Below are 18934 nucleotides of genomic sequence, written 5' to 3'. Positions count from 1 at the left end.
GATCCATTAAACTTGTAAATAATTTATTCAAAAGCTTTCATACCTGTTAACATCATAAATTATTCACCTGTCTATGTACATTCATGTTTACTGGAAAGTAAGTCTGCACACAGAAGGGACGACATCACTGCTCTGCAGCAACCTGATCCTTTTACAGGGTTAGGTAGTAACACCCAGCACGCCATACGGTTATGATTATCTAACTTCAAGGTGTGTGAAACCAGCCCTACCCTTGTCACAGTGTTTGGGGACAGCCAAAAAACTCAGTCTGCTTCTCCTGGGAAGGGCTGGCCCAGCCATGTGGGCACTGTAAAAACAATGTAAATACTGTATACACAATGTTTTGTACAGAAATCCTTAAAAACAATATAAAAACTTACAAGCTCTGTGTTATGTTTATCTCTCATACACACTCACACACACAACCCAGTCTTCAGCTAGGGAGCTGCTGTGCTAGCTCTGGTTTCATTGCTTCTCCTTCCATTGTTCCTGAGGGGGAGTCAAGTTCTGTATCGGGGGGCTTTGCAGGGCTCTGGGTAAGCGGATGAACCATTGACATGTGAACATTGAGATTATGGGCCTTCTCAAAGCGCTTTCCACACTGGTCACATGCAAATTCCAGATCTGCCTCAGCCTTGTGCTTGGTCATGTGGTATTTGAGTGAAGCTCTCTGTCTGCACTGGAAACCACACACTTCACATCTATCAGGAGAAAATACAAGTAGTGACATACAGCAATTCTTACACTCATGATACGTCTACATTTCTAGTCTTAACATCTACTACAGCTCCGAGGCAGAACTTGTCTCAGTGGTCTGATCCCATAATCATACTCTTTCCATCTGTCCCATACAGATACATTCATATGCAGATGGAAGAGAGTATTGCTGCAATATACACAGAGATTCCTTGAGGGATGGGATGCCATAGCAATGGAACAGAGACTGGCAGGATAATCTGTACTGTAGGAAGACTCACTTTATAGTGGTAGATTGTACACAGAGCATCAACAAAATCATTTCCCCCATTTGACTTAACTAAATAAATTTGTACTTTGCACAGCCGTTCTCTCCTGTCTTCTCTAAATACAGCAAACTGTTAACCGCAACACAACCCTATCAGCAGGGATGTATACAGTGGTAAACATGGAAGTCTTTAAACTTTTGGACAACTTTTGATTCTCTGGCAGTATGTGTGTCAAATACATTTTGTAACGTACTTTAATAACACATTTTGGCTTCTTTATGTCAAATCTTGCATTCTTTTCACTCTCTTCCTGGCTTCTGTACTGAGAGCTGTTCCTGCCTCTCACTTGGAGTACAGGGCTGTAGCATGTACATATGTATTATTTTGCAGTTATATCTCTGGAAATAATACAGATAGCACTGTAACCTTAGTGTCATATGAAAGAAGAGAATCTCCTTCTTCCTAAGACACCAAAAGAGAAGACTCTTCTGCAGTGCTATCTAAATTATTTCCAGAGATATCACTGCTTGAAAACACATTTGAGATTGGGATTTTTATATTATATAACTGAATATAAATAAGCAAGTTTGTATGTTTTATAATGTCCAAGATAAAACTGTTTGAAATTATCCCCCCCCCATTTTCTCTACATTTTACAAAGGTCCATACTCCTGTACATAGAAATATACAATGAGAGGTAGTAATATCTCTCAATACAGGGGAAGAGTGAAAAAATGCAAGATTTCACAGAAAGGATCCAAAACTGTTCATAAAGTATATTACAAATTGTATTATGACACAAATCCTGCCAGAGAAACAAAAGTTGTCCAAAAGTCTAGTTACCCTTTAACTTCCAGCCTCACCAATAAGGCAGCTGCCAGTGGTGTCTGGTGCAGGACTGCTGGATACAAGTGGAGGAGAGCAGCAGAGAGCTTTGTGGGGGCTTGGTAAATTCTACTTGTTTTAACTGATATGATACAAGGTAGTACGATATTGTATGGGGGGGGGGGGGAGCGTTGCACTAGAGCAGGGGTAGGGAACCTTCGGCTCTCCAGCTGCTGTGAAACTACAACTCCCAACATGCTCCATTCACTTCCATGGGAGTTCCAAAGACAGCAGAGCAAGTATGCATGCTGGGAGTTGTAGTTTTGCAACAGCTGGAGAGCCATACGTTCCCTACCCCTGCACTAGAGGGTCTGAAAAGGTTGGGTAACATGAATCTTTACAATAACAATACGTAACATAAAATAGTTAATTTTTAACCCCATCTACTACACACTTTCGCTCCCCATACAAATAGAGATCCTAAGGAGCAGCACATCCGTGACTTTATTAGCCATTGGAGGATGATATACTATCTGTGTAGTAAAGTGTGCACATGGTTATTCAAATAACACCATAAAAAATGGAAAGGGAGGGGGAGAGCGGAACTGAGCTAAAGCTGTGCAGGAGAAATCAGAAGTGTCAGCAGTCACGTAACCAGTGCTAAGAAACTCCCCCAGAGACAAAAGTCTGAGTGTAAAAGAGGATTTTCTGAATACATAAGTGATTGTTGCATTGAGCTATACTTAAGTGCCAGGAGCTTAATATGTTTTTATTGACTTATGAACAATGGTCTCCCTAAATCTGATGAATTGTTATATTGAGAGGATGAGCGGACATAATTTCCTCCTGACAGTGAATGAAACAAATCCTAGTGACAAGTGCAAAGTTCATTCCAAGGGAAATCCCACATCCTATACATTCTTATACACAACTAGTACACATCTTGAAAACAGCAAGTGATGTACCAAATATCCAGAAAATGTCATTACACAGCGAGTAAGTCCATTCTATGGGTTATACTTACTGTAAGGGTTTAGCTCCTGAGTGCCTCATCTGATGCACAGATAAATGCTTCCTTTGCTTGAATGCTTGTCCACACTGGTCACAAATGTAATTCCTCTCCTCTGAGTGAAGGAAAAGAAGGTGTTATGTATATGTTCTGAAGGTTTTACCACTTACTAGTGCCCACTCCACTCACCAGTGTGAATCAGTTTGACGTGTCGCTGCAGGTAGCGGTCTATCATGAACACCTTGTTACAGCCAGGGTGAGGGCACGGCCGCTCCCGCACCTCTTCATGATGCTCCTTTATGTGTTTCTATTTATATAAAAATCATTAAGTTATCATTTTCCATATAGTAAAGGAACATTTCCAGAGATGGCAATGCTCACTGTGAATGAGATCTATTATTAATAAGAATCTCTTTGTATCCCTCAGGGATATTGTAAACAGTTATATCTTGGACATTATAAAACATACAATCTTGATATTAGTGTCATATGAAACAGGAGATTTTCTTCTCTTCTGCAGTGCTATCTAAATTATTTCCAAAGATATCAATGGTTGAAAACCCAATCGGGATTGGGATTCTCATATCAGCTGCATATAAATAAGCAGGTTTGTACATTTCATAATGGCCATGATATAACAGTTTGATGTCACCTTCCCCTACCCTAAATTTCCCTACATATTACACACCCCTGTACTCCACACACAGTAACATTCAGTGAGAGGCAGGAACAGCTCTCAATACAGAAACAAGGAGAAGAGTGAAAAATGGAGGATTTCATAGAAAAGAGGCAAAATTAGTCAATAATTCCCCACCACTGTGAGCACATGACAAAGGTCGTCTGAGCGAAACATTCTCTACTATTGATCTACAGCTGAACTTGTGTACTATAATCTCCTTCTTGTGTGTCCGGCAGAATTATTACTTTCTGCTTTATCGGTTGGAGAACCCTTTTATGCATGCAACACTTCTCATTGTTTTTATTGTTTGTACTACACCTGATCTCAAGTAAGACCTGACCCAACCTCTGATGCCTGCCTCTGCTTGGTAGACACTGTGATTCAGTATTTGTAGATAGTGGGTACTGGGGGAGGGGGGGGGGGGCATTAGCTCTCCAGGAGCCTTGAATCTGAGTTTCCCTATGGTGGGACTAGTAAAGGATTATCTTATCTTAAATCTGCCAGTGGTTCCCAGTCATAGCATGTACCTCCTAAGATGTACCACAGGTTGAGAACCACTGATATAGTGCCCCTATAAGGGGAAAGAAAATCTACAACCTGTATTAAGATATATTATGTAATGAATCTGCACATAATTTCGGACATTTGTAACATCACACGAGTGTATCCATAGCAGGTCCGAATTGTAGTGTTACTGTAGTTTTATAGCAATACTGATTTGCTACCTGCCGCTTGTGAATTAACCTCACCGTAATAATTGTAATAATTAAAAATTGTACTTATTTACCTTCATACCATCCGCTCCTCTATAAACGGCAGTGCAGCCTTGGTAAGGACACTTATAGATAGTGGGCAGTTCTTCTCTGAAAAACACAGGAGAGACGATAGAGATACAGCAGATATACTCTGTGGAGAAAAGTATTGGGGCTCTCTGATCACAGAGTACTTATATGAGTATTAGTTAGACTTGTACACACTTTATCTTATGGTAAACCCATCTGATAAAGATCCTATTACCAACACAATTAATACCTTCTTGGTGGATTGTGGTCTTCCATCTGTCTCCCCTGGGTAACTTCAGTCGTTCTTCAATAACTCACAAACAGGCACAGCCCCAGGCCCAACTGGTCTTTCACTCCCTCCTTACAAGAATTTTCTTCCCCATTTTCTGAATGCTTAAAACTCATTGTTCTTAGGCCGTCCTCTCCCCATGGAATCTCAGATCCCACCTCTGTTATCTCCAAGAATAGTAGAGACCCAGCCTACTGCCCCACCTGTATTACAACACATTAATAGAGATCAGGTGGGCTCCATGCCAATTCGGGAGGCCAGACACAATAACATTAGGACTATTTATATAGCCTCTCAAATGACATGGCTGCAGTGCTTGTCTGAATGGACACTGACAAGGCCTTCAACCCTGTGCACTGGGGATTCCTTTTTTGTAACCTCAGGCACATTAATCTAGGCCTCATATATGTATATAGATTGGAACTCTCTACCCTCAGCTTTTTCTTACCTGAGTTCCCCTTTTTCCCTGCCTAACGTCTGTGCGTATTCATTATTCTCTGATTTTCATGTGTAAAATGTATGTTTAGATATCCAAAGCCCTGAACACTTCCATATACCATGAAGTACTAGAGAGCTTATCTGCTTATCTACTCCATCATAAAAACAAATATTTTATGTGACTGGTGTACACATTCCCAGATCATTCTTCAGCAAAAACCTGCAATCCCTCATTTGGCAAAACAAACTTGTCCCTCTGTCTATGGATCTTCTCTACGGACCTAAAGCATAGGGAAATGTGGGTATTCCTGATACCTACTCTTATCATCCTGGGGCAAAACCGACAAGAGTAATAGACTGCGATTGACATTCTGCCACAAAGCTCTGAGGTCCTGTGGTTAGGAAATAATTGTCTGTAATGGTGCACCCCTTTAAGAGATACGCTCCTCTTAAGCTGTGGTCTGATGGCATCAGATTTGTCACAGTTATTAAGATCATTATTCAGTCAATAGTACCATATTCTACCGAATATGATGCTTTTGTGGAAAGGAATCTCCAATCCTGTTATGTAGATGAAGGTATTTATCACAATATATGGCCCATACTCAAGAAGCAACAGAAAGTCTAATGTGCTACTATCAGTCCATATCCAGGATAAATGCACAAACACAATAGTCCAGCTACAAAGGCAGCATTTCCTTTATAAAAGTAATCTTCATCAAACCACAATTTGGACTAATACTGGCAGATTGGCTTTTAATAGTTGCTTCGTCTATTAATGTCTGAGGGGTTATAAACAGATTTTTGTACTTTTGTTATCATTGAAGAGGCACAAAAACAGAACGCAAAGATTTTAAGGAGAGTCTGTCAACAGGGTGAAGCATATTACACCAGCAACACAGTTAGATATGTGAAAAGTCACATGAAAATTTGTGCCTCTATTGCTCACAATATTCAAATGAGAAGTCTGGAGCATGAAAGATGGCTCCACTACTCCAAGCTGCTATGCCCCACACATCTATAATATGCTTTCCTAGCCCCCCCACCTTCTTTGAGTGGCAGTGCCATCAAGCTATGCTGAAATTTCGCCTGGCCAGGTGTTCTTTCACACCGTCGGATTAGAGCAGAGTAGGGTATAGCCCTTGGTGCTTCAGACTGCTCATCTGCATATTGTGAAATATATTAACCACTTCAGTACCGGGCCAATTTGTGGTCCAGGACCAGACACATTTTGGGTTTATTTTGTATGTGCAGTTTTGAGGGCTGTAACATTTTTCTCATACATCTCACTCAACTAATTTTTGCGTCTTTTTTCGGGGACACATAGAACTTTATTTTTATGTTGTTTTTATTTTCGAATGTGTTTTAATTTTTTTTTTATATCCGGGAAAATATAAACATAATAGGAGGGAAATTGTGTCTGGTGTCTTTATAAAATAGTTTTTCCTCTCCATTACGGTACCTTTTATTTTATATGGTGTTGTCGGGGGTGGGGCTATAACCTTTAATAACGTCATTTTATTGGCATATTATTTTACTTATTTTTTTAAATTATTTTATTTAATTTTTTAAAAAGTTAATTTTTTTTGTATTTTTTTTTCAGATTGTGTCCCCATAAGGTCATAAGAGACCTTTGGGGACATCTGATCACTTTTTTTTTTGTACTGGAGGCTGATTTCTCCTATAACTGGGGCTGGTACATTTATCCCCAATTGCAGGAGGAATACAGCCTCCTGCACGCTGCTATACACAGTATACAGAGATGATCTGGGTCCTGTAGGACCCAGCAGCTCTTGCAAGACGCTGCTCCCAGCGGATCACAAGACCGCCGGGTCAGAGGGCGGCCGCATCATGGCGGCGCCCATAGACGTCTAGAAAGCGCTCATTGAGCGCTGTATACACAGCGATTGAGATAGCAAGGAAGGGAATAAACCTTCCCTGTCTTCTCTCTGGGAGCTCTGGCTGAAGTTACAGCCGGCTCCCAGTGAAAGCAGCTGCACAATCTTGTGCAGCTACTGTGTTCTGACAGGACGTACTGGTATGTCCTGTCAGAACTAGGCAACCACTTCCCAGACGTTTATAGTCTATGGGCGGTCCGGAAGTGGTTAATATCTCAGCATCCAAAGGAAAAAGGTGTTACATTCAGGTCAGCCTGACCTATCTATGTGCGTTGCTGGTGTAATATGCTTCACCCTGATCACAGACTCCCTCAAAAGCAAGTACACAACTCAAATTATCTTTATAATATCATGGGATGTCCCAAAGAAGAGAATTCACCAGGCAATCAGCCTACCATGTGACAGATTGCAATGCTTTATGACCTGGACTGGCACTGAAAGAAGCCATGGAAACAGAAGAAATCACTGTGTGCACTGAAGCCAAAGGGCTGCAATGTTCAATACTTAAATGATAAGAGGACCCTGACTACTGCAAGCAAGGGTTGTCAGTTCTGTGACAGGAACCAAAGCTCTCAAGGAAGGAATATCAGGAAATGGTTGCCTAGGTTGCATAGACTAAGAAGCAGGGATGGCACAGCAGAAAAAAGAAACACAGGCCATACCTGGTTTTCTAGCACCCACAGGCGGATACAACTAATGTGGCACCCTGCACTGACTACCCCTTTGTAAAATTTGAAGATAAAAAGGAAAATAGCAGGCTTGGTAGCAGATTGTGTCTACCTCATAGTAACACTAGGTTAAACTGATGACTACCTGGACAAAGTCAACCATTTTGAGCCTATACCCATAACGCTGTTCTCCCAAAGGCTATAGAGGGTGCAAAGACAGCAATGACTGCTGAGCTCAGGGGACCCAAATGCCTCTTCACTACACCAGTATTATAGATAGCTCCATGATAGATTTTGCGTCAAGGTCCTTGCCCTTTTTTAATGCACCGTGCTGAGAGATCTTCATCTACCAGTCTTAATAAATGTCACCCAATAAGTCAATAAGATCAGATCTTGACCCCAATTGTAAAGAACAGACATGACACTAACCGTTCTCGCTTAATCTTCTTCTTCCAGCCTGGCTTAGGTCCTGGCTTCTTCCTTTCTTTTGGCTCTTTGGTCCTCTGGGCTTTCCGCAGCCTAGTTTTTCTGACTGGAGGCCTAGAACCCAAGCAAACAAAATGGTCCCCCAATTTTCATTAAGTCCAGAAAGAAAATACAGCCTAATAATGCATTGATTTAGGATTATAAGAAGTCTCATGGAATATCCAGGCACATTTGCCTTTTGTAGTCTCAGTCTAGCTAGGTGAATTCCCTTGTAATCTGTAATGGTAGCAGTATAAAGTGTCACCCAGCTTTCTTAAAAATAGATATAACTATCATGTCTGTATCTGTTGATCAGATAATAAGTGTTTTAAAACATGAATAATAGATTTTGCTATAACACAACCATTTTTTTCAACTTATCATTTGTGCACTCTTACTGCATTTGCAGATGTAAAGGAGGCCTTCTATAACTCCACCATTACCTCAGCCCTTGACTCTGTGGCTCCCTACACATACACCAGAGCCCGACCAATCAATAGGCAACAATGGCACACTGACCTGACTAAAAAACTGAGACGTGCCTCGCGGGTTGCAGAACGCCTCTGGAAGAAAAGCCACTCCCAGGAGGACCCTCAGTTACAAAGAGGCAGTTCTCACATTTAAGAATGCACTCACCTCTGCAAAGCAGGTCTACTTCACCACACTCATATCTGCACTCTCTCGCAATCCCAAACAGCTATTCACCACCTTCAACTCCCTCCTCCGTCCTCCTGCGCCCCCTCTGACATCACTTATCTCAGCTGACGACTTTGCCTCTCACTTCAAAACTAAAATCGACACCATCAGAGACAGTCTCACCCTACTCCCCCGACAATCCATCCACCCAACTACTCACTGCTCCTCATCCTTGACCTGTTTCTCCTCCATCACTGATGAAAAACTCTCCTCCCTAATCTCCAAATCCCACCTCACCTTCTGCGCACTTGACCCGATCCAGTAACATCTCATCCCCAAACTCACTGAAGTCATTACTCCGGCCCTAATCCATCTCTTCAACCTATCCCTAGCCAATGGATCCTTCCCTGATCCTTCCCCTCCGCCTTCAAACACACCACAGTCACACCTATATTTAAGAAATCGTCCCTCGACCCGTCCTCTCCAGCCAACTATCGTCCCATCTCTCTGCTCCCGTAAGCCTCAAAACTGCTTGAGCAACACATCCACTCAGAACTCTCCTCCTATCTCTCGTCCAACCTGCTCTTTGACAGACTACAGTCAGGCTTCAGACCCCGTCACTCCACTGAAACTGCCCTAACCAAAGTCACTAATGACCTGCTAACCGCCAAAGCCAAGCGCCATTACTCTGTCCTCCTCCTTGACCTCTCTTCTCTTCCTTTGAAACAGTTGACCACTCCCTCCTGTTAGAAATTCTCTCATCCTTTGGCATCTCAGACCTGGCCCATTCCTGAATCTCCTCATACCTCACCGACCACACATTCAGCGTCTCCCACTCGCACACCACCTCCTCACCTCGCCCTCTCTCTGTAGGTGTCCCCCAAGGCTCCGTCCTAGGACCTCTCCTGTTCTCCATCTACGCCCTCGGCCTGGGCCAACTCATAGAATCTCATGGTTTTCAATACCATTGCTATGCCGATGACACCCAAATATACATCTCTGGACCAGACATTATCTCTCTACTGGTCAGATTTCCAGATTGTTTAGCAGCTGCAGCCTCCTTCCTCTCCTCCCGCTTTCTCAAACTCAACATGGCGAAAACGGAGTTCATCATCTTCAGCCCATCCTGTATGGCCCCTCCACCTGACCCATCTATCAAAGTTAACAGAACTATAATTACCCCTGTCCCACAAGCCCGTTGCCTTGGGGTAACCCTGGACCCCGACCTATCCTTTAAGTCACACGTTCAAACCCTCAACACTTCCTGCCGCCTCCAACTCAAGAACATCCATCGAATCCGCTCCTTCCTCACCCCTGAAACCACTAAGATGCTCGTCCAGGCCCTCATAATCTCCCGCCTAGATTACTGCAATACTCTTCTCCATGGACTTCCAGCTAACACCCTCGCTCCCCTCCAGTCCACCTTAAACTGTGCTGCTCGTTTAATCCACCTCACCCCCCGATCTTCATTGGCTGCTCCCCTCTGCCAGTCCCTCCACTGGCTACCTATAGCCCAGCGAATTGAATTCAAGCTGCTAACGTTAACATACAAAGCCATCCACAACCTGTCCCCTCCATATATCTCTGAACTAATCTCCCGCTACCTGCCCACACGTAACCTCAGATCCTCCAATGACCTCCTACTCCGCTCTGCTCTCATCCGCTCCTCACACAACCACCTCCAAGATTTCTCCCGTGCATCCTCCATACTCTGGAACTCCCTACAAAGACACTTAAGACTGATCCCCACAATCACAGGATTCAAGAAGGCCCTGAAGACTCACCTATTCAGGAAGGTCTACAACCTCCAATAACACTATCACCGCACTGCCATCTGTATAGTCTTCCCCTCTCCTTCTGTCTCTACCCCCCTTCCCCCATAGATTGTAAGCCCTCGCGGGCAGGGCCCTCTACCCCACTGTGCCAGTCGGTCATTGTTAGTATTATATCTACCTGTATATTTTGTGTATTGTACCGTGTTTCCCCAAAAGTAGGACACCCTCGAAAGTAAGGCATGGGGGGGGAGGGTCTGTTAAATTGCAGAATATAAGGCACCCCCCGAAAATAAGGCAAGCTTTGGGGGGGGGGGTGCTTTCATGCGCGGAGCTTAGCGATCCCCACTTCACTGACACAGCAGCCAAGCTCTGTGTGCACAGGAAATCCGGCTGCTGCCTCTGCTGTTGTGTCCACTGTACCTGCTGCTGTAAGATGAGCTCTCCCAGCTCATCCCAGAGGCTGTGTCAGTGAAGTAGGGATCGCTAAGCCCCGCCCATGAAAGATCCGATAAGCCCCGCCCTCCACTGCCGGGATGAACAGCAGCACCAGCGCTGCTAGGAAGATGGGAAAGGTAAGTAGGATACCTTCCCCCCTCCCCTACCTACAACCGGCAGTTATGCTGACGCTCCACTAAGGAAGTGCTGGCATGACTGCCGGTTGTAATAAGATGTCCCCTAAAATAAGACAGGTCCTATATTTAGGGCGACAATTTAATATAAGACACCGTCTTATTTTCTGGGAAACACGGTATGTAAACCCCCAAATGTGAAGCACCATGGAATTAATGGTGCTATATAAATAAACAGTAATAATAATAATAATCCTTAGTTAACTCCTGACAGGTCATTGATGCCCTTTACAAATATTCTGTAGTTCTCTACTAGCAGACTCATATATAGCACCTGTACAGAACTGTCCCTGATTTCAATGGCATCGTACCATGCATGTAAAATATACCGTCCCAAATAGCAATCTATAACCAGAGAGGAGGTTGTGGTTTTACTGAGCACAGCTTCCCATTTAATTTAGGTTCTTAGCTGATAGACCCCACAAATATATGATTAGTTCTTAATCATTGTCGGTACATAATGAAAGGTTTACTTGCCTTTTATCCTGTATCACCTCTATGATGCACATAATTAGAATAAAGAAGGAACTGAGGACTTTACCTCTTTTCTGGATATGGCTCAAAGGAGTCATCTGAAGATAAAATGTCTCCTCTGGCTTCTCCATCATCTTTGCTGTGGGATTCGCTGTGTAAAAGGAAATACCATTAGCGTGGACACCAGTATGTTCCTCTTACCTGTATGACATGTAGTGTAACGGTATAACTTCCACAGTCCACTCTTGAAAAGGAACTGATTTACATACAAGAGAATTCTCACCCATCTGAAAGTTCACTGCCCTCATCCTTTTCGGGATCATTAGTCTCAGGAGACATTCCTCCATCCTGTCCTGCAGTAAGAAATATTATAACTTACAATTCTGCTGCTTGTACTGGAGAACACTATTTATTTATCGCTGTCTTCATCTAATGCATGTCATTTTTGGTACATGTATTGAATGATTACTGGTTAGCATATAATAACAGGCAGTGCCTTATATCTTACCGTGCAATGAGTCTGTCTCAGGGCATGAGGCCACTGGGGTCTCCAGGGGTAGTGAAGGCGATCTGCTCTGCAGAGAAGAATTTTCTGCCCTTCCAATATCAGCTATAGCTGGGGCAGTGTCCGTTCTGTCTGACAATATGTATCCCAAGGGGGCAGTGTCTGTAACTTTGCTGACTGTATGAATCCCATTTCCACGTGGTGACTTTGGACTTTTTACATTTTGCTGTATGTCTTGAGGAAGGTCAAAGTCTGTGTCCATGATGTAATCATGCCCCTCTCCACAACCCCACACTGCCCGAATAATGCCACAGTATTGTGTGGAAAGCACATTCTGCAAGTTAGGTACTGAAGAGCACCCACCCGCATGACTGTGGGTCCAGCTTACAAGACTGTGCAGGCACTCAGAGCTTGAGGTGATCAGATCTGTAAATATAGAAAATCAGATACAATTTAAGACAAGAGGAATACAAATATCTCTTTTCTCTTTTGTAGCAAGCTGTCTGCTGTGAGAGCTACTAGACTTGTACAGGTTGTCGGCCTCTCTGTGCAACTCAGAAAGCAGAATTTTTTTTATTGCATAATGATTAAAATATATCTGACCTTCAAAGAAAGTACACGTGTGTGAACAAAGAGAACAACACTACATCTGGACATTATATGATTTATATGCCGGCTTACGTGCGCTACACATTGAAATCAATGGGAAGTTTTATAACCCATTGATTTGAATGCGTAGCGCACGTAAGACCGGCACCCATTGAAGTCAATGGGATCTGTTTTGAAGCACCTCGCTCTGACACATGTATACGTGTCTAAATGAGCGGTGCGTGGGAACGGAGCCTAAAGGTCAGTATGCATATATGTCATGGTGCTGGCACTGTGTCTGAGTCCGGGGTCTGTATTAGGCTGACTGCTGGCTTCAGTCTTTACCTGTTTTCGTGGTTTCCAGCTAGGACTCTTGGCCCAATCTAGAAGGAGAGGTTTGTTGGTGTGGTACGGCATCTGGAGTTGAATTGGAAGTGGTGTAAATTGTGTTCTGTGTGAGAGTCTGTTTTCCCTGAAGCTTTCCTACTCAACCCCTGTCCTGCATTCCTGGCTGCCTGTCAGTGTTTGGTATAAGTGAGTTTTCTGTTTTGGGTTCCAGGCTTGTTTTGCCCCTGTCCTGTGATACCTTTCCTCTCTACTCCACTCGTCCTCTTCTCAGTTGTTGTTGGGTTGTGGTCGTGCTGCAGCTGTTAGTTCTCCAGAACGTCCCATCCTAGCTTGTACTGTTTGCTGCTGCATTTGTCCTTTCGCTAGGGTGGTGACCCCCTCCTAACCTCTTTCAGCTCTCATCCAACCTGTCTTCGCATTTAGAGAGCCAGTAGTTTGGCGGGGCCGAGCTTAGCTCAGGAACAACTGACCAACACCCTCAGGCAGGGCCTAGTCAGCCATCGTAGCATTAGGGACAGTTTACCCACCCCGTTTCCTTAGAAGTGCAATCATCATTCAGTTGTACGGTTGTCGGACATCTTAATAACCGTGACAGTTATAGTTATCTCTTATAAGATATACTACAATCTTTATTATTTGAAACAAGGTAAGTAGAAGAGATGGCTTGCAACACTCTTTAAGTTCTAAAATCCAGTCTTTAATTCAGTCCATTAAAATACAGGATACATACAACAGGAAAACGTGCCAAAAAAAATAATGAAATGCATGCGTTAAAAGAAAGGGGTTTGTCCACCCCGAAACGCGTTAGAGTTTTCTTTTTTGGCACGTTTTCCTGTTGTACGTATCCTGTATTTTAATGGACTGAATTAAAGACTGGATTTTAGAACTTAAAGAGTGTTGCAAGCCGTCTCTTCTACTTACCTTGCTTCAGATGGTCTTCCTCCAAGGTCCAGAGGTCTGGTTTGGCACCTCGAAAAACTTTTTGAACATGTGGTAAGATTGAGTCCCTTTTCTTCATTGTTCGTAATCTTTACTATTATCTGCACTATTAATTTTTGCAATGCAGCAGCTACTGGAAAATGTAAAAAATTAAAATGGTCGGAGTTTTTGGGTGCAGTAGTTGCTGGGGAAGGGGAGGGGGTGATTTAGTTGTCTGTCTGCCCCTTCCCTGAGCTTGAGGACTGCTCCCCCTCTCCCCACTTGGAATTCAGCGTGGCTGAATATAGGGTATCTGCAGTGCTCCTATTAACCCCTTCCTGATGGAACAGGAGCACTGCAGATCCTATACTCAGTAGACCGGGCACTGTCAGACACAGGGATACCTAATGTGTATGTGTTTCACAGTCATTTTCTACTTTTGTGTCTATTCTAGGGAAAGGAGGGATTTAGAACTTTTAAATTTTTTTTTTTTTTTAAAGCTTCTTTTTTTCCCCCCACTATTTTATGGGAGATTCTATACATTGATATTACTGCTGGTCATAGACCTCCCCCCCCCTAAAAAAAATAAAAAATATTCTTTGCCGACTCGAAAACTGTGCTGAAAAATTCGGCTTATACTCGAGTATATACGGTACACGGTTTGTGAAGTGTATTTGTATGTATAAGTCTATAAACTATCAAGTGGTCAAAAGAGAAAAAAAAACGCATAGGCTTCATTTGCAAATAATAGATATGAGTGCAGGACAGAGCTGTACATAGACAGTCTTCTAATATATCTCACATTGGTTCTCCAGCTCTGTTTTATTTGTAGCAGCCATGCTCTTCATGTTTCTCCTAGCAGCCTCCTTGCCCTATTCCTCTAGTCAGCTCCTTCTACAGTACTGGACCCCAACACTAGCAATCTGAAAGCTATCCTGGAGCCCACCCTACATCTAGTTCTAATGTCACTGTCAGACATGAGCCTCTTAGCACCCAGTATTTCCTCACACCTGGACCTACAGGCCACACCAAACCATTGACAACCGAACCTCTGTGACCATGCCCACTGCCACATTACATATTCATCACCTCTGACATTCTGATACACCCTTTTCCTTATAATCTATTAATAAATTATCTATTAATATATCACAACCTGTACGTGTAGCATAGTATACATTACACACATATATAATTGCACACAGAGCAATGACGTTGGTACCCCATTAAGGATTCCTAAATAAACTCGCATCCCAATGTATGACCATTATTGCCCATAACAGCTGATCATTTTCCCACAGCAGAATATGAAATGATAGCTGCCTTCTAATTGATTTCTAAAAGCCACAAAGAGTGTTTTTCTTTTATGCATACAGTTCAGTGCCGCCTCATAGATAACCAAAGTTTATGGGTCATCTATAAAATCATATATCATATAAAAAGCAAAAAGTAAATGCCACTTACCTGTGCAGGGCCCTGTGAGAACATCCTCAGCATTGTGCACTTTACCACTAAATTGCAATGAAGATAAAACGTCAGAAATTCTTGGCACTAATGCTACATATAACATAATACACATCATATACACATCATATAACACCTCCCTGGACCACCAACAGCAATAATAAAGGAATGAATAAGGAACACCAGGTCAGTGCAAGTTTGGTTCAATAGAACAGTGAGGAGACCGAGTATTATGTCTGTAATGTGGCCATATTATAGCTGTATAAGTTATTTCTGTTAAACTGTACATTTTTTTAACCCTTTGTGAACTACATAAAGAACAAATCCCTAATACACAGCTATTAGAATCACATACCTTATGAACATAAGGGGGCCTTATTTTAGTTTTAACACTAAGTCCACAGAGGGAGGTTGTACACGTGTTCTGCAAACAACATACATAGGTTACCTTACTTTACCCACCTTGTGGTGTTGCTGTAAGAAGTCGTTGGGGAGATGTTCACTCTTTGTATAAAGGTGCGTAATACACTGCGGCACTTATAGAACTGGGCATGGCAGTCCTTGCACACAAACTGGGGTAACCTGGGGTCCTGCCGCACTGACACACCAACCAACTGCTGGAAATCAGTGAAAAACACATGGTCCATGCGCTTCTGCTTCTCCGAGCTCTGTCCGGTGACCGGCACCTTCCCAAAAGCCTGGCGCAGACTGCGAGAAGAGAACTTCCCATGGCACAGCCGGCAGTAACCAGTGCTCAATGTTCTTCCAATGCCTAAAGGTCAAACCACAAGAAAAAGTTCTATATGTGAAAGTTTTCTTGGCCTGTAATGGGGTAATCCATCTTAAAATATGCAGATAAATAATACATATGATCCTCATAAATAGCTAAATGCAATACTTATCTTGGTAGTATTGTCTTTACAAATGTGATCAACACTTTGAAGATTATATTAATCGGGCTATGTTCACATCTGCATCAGTCTCCGTCACAATGTCTGCTTCAAATTGGCAGACGAACAAGTTCTGCAATACATGACTTTTTCGTCCAGTGCTTTCAACAGACACCTGATGGAACCCATTATTGTCAATCGAGTCCATATGACCCCGTATGTGTCCACTATTTTAGCAATCTTCTTGTCCATTCTTCTGGTCCTCAGACGGATCAGACTAAATGGAAAACCCCAATGCTAGTGTGAACCTAGCATAAATAAACTCTATATGTGAGGACTCAATAGAACAAGGCCCTTCATGTAGCAGGTCTCAAAAACAGACCTGCAAATGATCTGACAATTCCTGCCCCTTACATGTTAGACTGATGCTTGCCTCACAAAGGCGGATTCAGTGTGTGTAACATGGACTATAGTCAGCTGTGTTTCTGAGACTGAACACTCTGGTCTCACAACATTATAGTCCTCAGTAGTTGATACCTTTTTTAATGGCTAACTCAAAAAGTTTTTTGATGACATATCGAGCTTTCGGGACTACTATAAAGGTCCCTTCATCAGGATGGTGTAACACAATGTCTGAAGGTAGGCATATATATACAGAGAAATGGAGTGTTAGATGCAAAATAGATGGAAAACAGAACATAAACAGTTTAAAAAAAAACAAAACATATATATCAGTTCGCAGGAAAGTTCTCTGGGTTTATGGCTTCTTTGATCAGTGATGTGGTGTCTAGTGGTTATAAAAGGCCATAAAACCCTGGGCCCTGTTTAAAGGGGCTCTATCAGCAAAATCATGCTGATAGAGCCCCACATATGCGTGCATAGCCTTTAAAAAGGCTATTCAGGCATCGGTAATGTTATATTAAACTACCCCCCCGTTTTAAAATAATAACTTAAAAAAGAATGTTCTCTACTTACGGAACGTGCACCCTGGGCGGGCATCTGGGTGTGTCTTCATCTTCTTCCCCGCCTCTTCTTCCTCTGACGTCTTCGGGTCCCGTCCTTCTCCGGTGCTTGCTCGCGGACACTGATAAAAAAAAAAATAGCCCGGGCGCATGCGCAGTAGAAGCCGCGTGCTACTGCGCATGCGCCCGGGCTATTTATTTTTTTTATCAGTGTCCGCGAGCAAGCGCCGGAGGAGGACGGGACCCGAAAACGTCAGAGGAAGAAGAGGCGGGGAAGAAGAAGACGGCGCACCCTGAATGCCCGCCCAGGGTGCACGTTCCGTAAGTAGATCACATTCTTTTTTAAGTTATTATTTTAAAACAGCGGGGTAGTTTAATTTAACTTTTACAGTGCCTGAATAGCCTTTTTAAAGGCTATGCACGCATATGTGGGGCTCTATCAGCATGATTTTGCTGATAGAGCCCCTTTAAACCTTGTTGGAGAGTGTTAAAGTTCACCATAAGTTTAAATTCCCATATGAGGCGATCTTTTCTGTCTCTGAAATTCCCCCTTAGTACCAGGATCTTCATATCCTGGGTCATATTATGATTTTGATTACAGAAGTGTTTTGGCACCGGAAAAAAAAATAAATAAATAAATTTCTTTCATTTCATATCCACTGGCTAACACGGTACAAGGATATATATTTTTTCTTTTACAACATTATAGTCATCTAAGATGCTGTGAGTCACTACCTCGCCATAGGGTGATTGTCTCATACTTGCATAGAACAGATCCCATGAGAATACACCCATATGACACATGGGCACATCTGCACTGGAATTTGTGTTTCATTACCAAAAAATGACAACAATAAAGGCTCCGAGAGATCAATGGACCCCACTGACTATAAACAAGACTGTCAGTTTCTGTCATTTTACTGTACATGATATGACACCATGTAGGAGAGACTGACAATGTACATAACACACAGTCAGTTGCGCTGTGCTATATCCTACAAGTTTGTTAGTGTGTTTGATAGTCAATCATGCAAAAACGGCTGAATGGATTTGGATGAAATTTGGCACATAGATAGATTGTAACCTCGATTAAAACATAGGCTACTTTTTATCCTGGTAAATGACATGGCTTCATGACTGTTATGAATTTATGTTCACATACTATATTAGGGCTTGTTCACACAGGGCAAGACCATGTGACACCTGTTGTCCTCACAGGACCCCGGGGCCCATCCAGAGACTTCTATATTCACATGGTATCAGGTGAAACACAAATAAAGATGCCGCAGCTGCTGCAGAAACTTTTGTTGTATGAACAGCATGTTAGTGGCTGCACCTCACAGGAGGTTCTGCAGCAGCTCTGGTTCTCACACGGGAAAGGGGTGATTGGCTCTGTTTACCCTTCTGCCCACCCGCTTTGGGCTCTCGAGGCTCTTGGATAAGTGGAGGAGGCGGCTGTTTGGGCACTTGTGTGGTTTCCTTTGCAGCAGCCCGGGGAGCCCTCCTATGGCAGGCCGCAGTCCGTCCACGCCTGTCCCGCTTCATCCCGCGGCCTCACCCCCCAAGCGGCAGCCTGGGAGCCGCCATCCAGCCCGGGGCCTCCTCAGTGCGGCTACAGGAGGCTGCCCGGTACTGGAGGGGATGTCTCCCCTTGGTGGTGAAGTGTAGGTATTACAATCAGATCCTCTACGGTTTACTATAGCGAAAAAGAAATGGAATACAAATTT

At 43.1% G+C, this 18934-nt stretch overlaps 1 protein-coding gene across 1 annotated transcript; it reads right to left on the bottom strand.

Annotated features, from left to right (window-relative positions):
- Positions 1–6: 6 nt before the first annotated feature.
- Positions 7–18829, bottom strand: ZNF276 (zinc finger protein 276). The gene is made up of 11 exons (XM_075281946.1): positions 18608–18829; positions 15818–16127; positions 15356–15402; positions 12041–12463; positions 11816–11885; positions 11600–11683; positions 7983–8093; positions 4266–4341; positions 2989–3106; positions 2815–2914; positions 7–701 (listed from the first exon to the last, which is right to left on the bottom strand). The coding sequence occupies exons 1-11, from the start codon at positions 18750–18752 to the stop codon at positions 434–436; spliced, it is 1752 nt and encodes a 583-aa protein (XP_075138047.1). The 5' UTR covers positions 18753–18829; the 3' UTR covers positions 7–433.
- Between the last annotated feature and the right edge of the window lie 105 nt (positions 18830–18934).

Source organism: Leptodactylus fuscus, chromosome 7 (genome assembly GCF_031893055.1).
Source record: "Leptodactylus fuscus isolate aLepFus1 chromosome 7, aLepFus1.hap2, whole genome shotgun sequence".
Lineage (NCBI taxonomy): Eukaryota > Metazoa > Chordata > Amphibia > Anura > Leptodactylidae > Leptodactylus > Leptodactylus fuscus.
This window is presented reverse-complemented; position numbering and strand designations above follow the sequence as displayed.